Raw genomic sequence first — 4,960 nt, 5'->3', positions numbered from 1 at the left:
GTTTGAATCTTGGCCGGTTCCTGCTGAACCGGCCAAGATTTGAACCATGTATGGCCTGCCTAACATTATTGTGGCTCACATTGGTATTACTCCATGCAATTGTTATAATGCCCTCACTGTACTAAGTCAGGAGCTGGTCATAAACGGATCAAAATTCAGCCAGTTCAGCAGGGACCAACTGAAGTTTGATCACTGTTTGGCCATCTCTGTTCGACATTGTTGATCAATAGATCGTTTTTAATGGAATGGACTAATTGTAAAACTTATGTCAATAAGGCTGCAGCCACTGATCAGTATAACAGTGTTACTTTTTAACCCGTAGTGCTTTCCAGACCCAGGTTCTTATGGATATGCCGGAACTAACATGCACCCCTTTGAATAACTTTAGACCAGGCTCAGGACATTTAAAGTAATTTTACTGCAGAGATGCAGCATAACAGTTTAATAGTAATGGCCCAGGCATACCTCCATGAGGTGAGATTATGTAACACCATTGTCCATGACTTGGATCTCTTTCTGAAAACAGCGGTTTCTTCGGTAGCGCCAGAAATGTGCTCACAGGTGATGCTGGAACTCACTTGGACCCATGGCAATCCACCTTTTTTGAACCTTCCCCCCCTTTTTATAGCACAGGTGGGCTGGCTAGGTCCAAAAGCATGGGAACTAAGCAAGAAACACCTAAAGCGGAGCTCCATCGAAAAGGAAAAGCTCAGCTTGTTTGCTGCCTCCTCCCCTCAGCTGCCACATTTGGCACCTTTCGGGGGGAGCCGGTACCTGTTTTTAACAGGTACACGCTCCCACTTCTGGGTGAATTTGCTGCGTCTAAGTCACGCGGAAGTTTGGCCCCTCCTTCTTTCCCAGTCACCAGGCCATTCACAAAGCGCAGCACGCTTTGGACATGCCCAGATGGGAACCGGCTGTGAAGCCGCAAGGCTTTACTGTCGGTTTCCCTTGCAAGAAACAGCGGTGGCAGCACCCGTGAGTACATTGATTGGCTGGGGTGCTGACATCATGGGATTCCTGGACAGGTAAGAATCCTAATATTAAAAGTCAGCAGCTATAGTATTTGTAGCTGCTGACTTTTAATTTTTTGGTGGGGGGGGGTGGAGGGCTGGAGCTCTGCTTTAACCACTTACCGCATTCTAACGTACCGGTACGTCGGTACACTTTGCAGGGTTATACCGGGATGATGCCTCTAGTTAGAGGCATCATCCCGGTACCGTGGTTTGAAGCCGACGGTCGGCTTTCCGTCGGTAATGACCGATGCGGCTCGGGAGCCGCTCGATCGTTACCCGGGGGGCGGGAGGGGAAGTCCCCCCCCCTCCACCGCCTTCCGTGGCTTTGCTCGGGGCTCCCGTCCCACCGGGAGCCCCGAGCACCCAGCCGGCACGTCCGCCGGCTGGATGGAGTCCCGATGAATGCCGGAAACGGCATTGATCGGGTCTCCGATGACGTAACCCGGAGGCGGCGTCCATGACGTCAATTCTGGGTTACTGTGCTGCAAAAGGCGGCAGATTTGAAAAACGTCTGTATGCAAAAATGCCGTTTTCAGCGTTTTGCATACAGGGAAGTGTAGTGGAGGGGTCTAGGGTCTTTTAGACCCTCGATCCCTCCATAAAGTGTACCTGTCACTACATATTGGTGTCACAAGGGATGTTTACATTGCTTGTGACAGCAATAAAAGTGATCAGATTTTTTTTTTTAAAAAAAACTGTAATAAAGTTTAAAAAAAAGAAAAAATAAATAGGAAAAAAAAATAAAAAATTTAGCCGCCCCCGTCACCGCTAGCTCGCGCACAAAAAAAGAAGTATACGCAAGTCGAGCCGCGAATGAAATCGCTGTTCAAACCCCACATGTGAGGTATCGCCGCAACCGTCAGAGCGTGGGCAATAATTAAAAAAAAAGAGCTACACTACACAAAAGAGCAGATTGAGATCTCTATTGACCGTAGTTTGTCATCATCCCACGGGGGGGGGGCGCAATTTTAAACTGTAACATGTTGGGTATCTATTTACTCGGCGTGACATCATCTTTCACAATATACAAAAAAAATGGGCTAACTTTACTGTTTAGTATTTTTTAAATGCAGTGAAATGTGATTTTTCAGATTTTTTCCAAAAAAATGGGGTTTTAAAGACCGCTGCGCAAATACCGCGTGACAAAAAATTTTGCAATGACCGACATTTTATTCTCCAGAGTCTTTGCTAAAAAAATATATATATATATAATGTTTGGGGGTTCTAAGTAGTTTTCTAGGAAAAAATACTGGTTTTAACTTGTAAACAAAAAGTGTCCGAAATAGGGCTGGGGCTTAAGTGGTTAACCCATTCCCCAGCTTGGGCCAGCAGCTTACATAGGCACATCAACCTGCCTACACTACATCCACCTCGTTTGTGTGGATGAAGAAATCTGTTCTTTTTTTTTTTCCTTCACCTGAAAAAAACAACTCGTCTATAATTTGCCCCATTTGAGGCAAGTTATGCCCTTCTAATGACACAAATCACTAATTCCTGAGCTTATATCCAGACATTGCCGCTGACATTATACTATACAATACAGAAACTAGTCTCGCCACCTCTATAAACTTTTATCTTCTAGATTAAGATCTATCTACTGGTGTTGCCTTCTATACACTGTTTTTTTTTCTTAAGAGACACTGAATGGATAAATAGATTGGCATTTGTAAAGGATTCATCATATGTTCATACTGGAACAAGGTAGTCATTTTTCTCACTTGCCATATTTTAACAAGTGCAGGAAACGTCTGTTGTTATTAAAGACCTGATGGTGTGTGTGCTGTTTGTATCACAAAGCTCTGTTGTGTCACTACATTTCCTTGTGTCCCTTTCCAGTAGAAGAGCTACGCCACCCACTTGCTGCTGATTTGTTGGAACAAACCCAATTCAGCTATAAAAGCCGGTGAGGAAGGCAGCAGAGCTCACTGAATGCTTGAGGCTACAACAGCACAGATTTCTTTGTTATCCAGAACTAAATCGTACAGGAGCTGTTTTTGAGTGACTTCATCATTGCAGCAGGTAATTACTTCCACATTAACAGTTTATTTAGAAAATAGTAGCAGACTGTTTAGCAAGTAACTACTGTATGTTATTATATTTTTTAAACTGTGAATTTATCATAATCTAAAATAGCAATACCTAAATAACTTCTCTATATAGAAAATTCTGTATCCAGTTCTGCTGTTTCACATTTGACTTCATCTATTGAATTTTAAACAGTGTATGTCATATTACGAATTGCTGTACAAAGCTTGCCATTCCTAATTGTATCTTATTATTACAGGATCATTGTATTTCTCATACCTGGACATATGTGGTTGTTGGACAAGTTGAAGGTACCTGACATGCACGGACAAGTGTCTGACCTGACAATGAAAGGGGCAGTCATGGATAAAAAGCAGCGTCCTATACCTTGTCTCAATGTCCTAACCCCGGACAGAATTCCAGAGTTTTGTATTCCTCCACTACTTTCAACTCAAAGAGGAGTAAGACTGAAGTCACTTTACAGGTCTGTACCAGACCTTAGAAGAGCTACTTATGGAGCCTTTAATGCACCAGAGACACATATCATACAAGTGGACAGTGCAGATGAGCCTATGGAGGATGAAAATACAAATGCAGATCCTCAGGCACAAGCAGCTTTGTCCCTACCACATCTTCCTAAGGCCCATACTTCCTATGGATTCTGCACCTTGCTGGAAAGCCCCAACACCAGAAGGAAAGAATCTCTTTTCCATGATGACCCTGCCAGCCTTTCAATTCTGTTACAAAGACCTCGCTCTCTAACCACCACTTGTCAAAGGACAACATCTTATGGCAGCTTCAAGGCATTAAAGCTAAGGACACTAAGTCGTTCTGGAACCTTGGACAGCGAAACGTCCTCTTCAACAGACTCTTCTCCATTTAGTTCCCCTCTGCTTCAGAGATCTCTACCACGGGGTTCCTCTTTACTAAAAGCCATCAGTCAGGACAGGCTGTTTTCTAGAGCATTGAAGAAAAAAGGAAGGCTATCCAGAAACAACTCACTATCAGCTGATGAGTGCAGCTCCACAGACAGCAGCCCAAATATCATTCGTAGAGTTTCTGATGGGATGATGGATTCTGTGTTTCCAATGGATCTTCTGTATTCAAGAGGTAGCTTTGTAGCCGAAAACACAGTGTTGCTTGAGAATGGGGCTTCTCTACGTTTATCTACAGAATATTGTGATGCAGCACAGAGGCTACGTGTTCGACTCATCAGCATAGAAGGACTTTACAATGTGCATACTGACCCAAAAACAATAAATTGCTTTGTGGCACTCTCTATTACTCCTGGGAAGCAGCAGAAGCAGCGAAGCACTGTTATAAGAAGGAGCAGGAACCCAATCTTTAATGAGGACTTTTTCTTTGAGAACTTGCCACCCACAAAACTTCACAGCTGCTGCCTTAAGATTAAAGCCATCAACAAAGCGTTTGGAATAAAGAGAGACTGTGTCTTGGGCCAAAGTGAACTTCCTTTACTTAGCATCTTATCCCTGTAAAGAAAAGAAACAATATTTAACACTTCAAGGCATTTTTAACCCAAGCTACGAACAAATTCATTATTGCTGTTAACTGACTTAGGCAGTAAAAAAAATGGACATTTATCCTAAATATTTATTGAGTCCTTTTAAAAGATCTCATAAAGGGTACTAATTTAACTTATATCATTTATTTAACAATGTAGTGTTTAAAGATGTCAAATTTAGGGCTATAAATAACACTTGTAGCCTGGCATTTTTACATGTGCGGGTAGGTTGGTGCTTAGTATGAACTACTATTTTAAAGGAGAGTCACCTTCTACAAGTGTTATTCAGTCTTATGAATTATCTGCTAAATATTGGTGTATCAACATCTACGTCATTTGTTACTTTTGTATTCATGGTCAAAAACAAAGGTAATCTCCATATGTATTTTGCTGGCAG

At 42.6% G+C, this 4,960-nt stretch overlaps 1 protein-coding gene across 1 annotated transcript; it reads left to right on the top strand.

Moving 5' to 3' along the window:
• Window positions 1-2,950: 2,950 nt before the first annotated feature.
• Window positions 2,951-4,573, top strand: LOC309554017 (C2 calcium-dependent domain-containing protein 4C-like). The gene is made up of 2 exons (XM_082255537.1): window positions 2,951-3,035; window positions 3,301-4,573. The coding sequence occupies exon 2, from the start codon at window positions 3,329-3,331 to the stop codon at window positions 4,535-4,537; it is 1,209 nt and encodes a 402-aa protein (XP_082111663.1). The 5' UTR covers window positions 2,951-3,035; window positions 3,301-3,328; the 3' UTR covers window positions 4,538-4,573.
• The last annotated feature ends 387 nt before the right edge of the window (window positions 4,574-4,960 follow it).

Source organism: Pelophylax lessonae (assembly GCF_965119305.1).
Source record: "Pelophylax lessonae genome assembly, chromosome: 4".
NCBI lineage: Eukaryota > Metazoa > Chordata > Amphibia > Anura > Ranidae > Pelophylax > Pelophylax lessonae.
This window is presented reverse-complemented; position numbering and strand designations above follow the sequence as displayed.

Bases quoted from the DNA above. Each gene is read 5' to 3' on its own strand.
- LOC309554017 (XM_082255537.1), top strand. From the start codon at position 3,329: ATGTGGTTGTTGGACAAGTTGAAGGTACCTGACATGCACGGACAAGTG.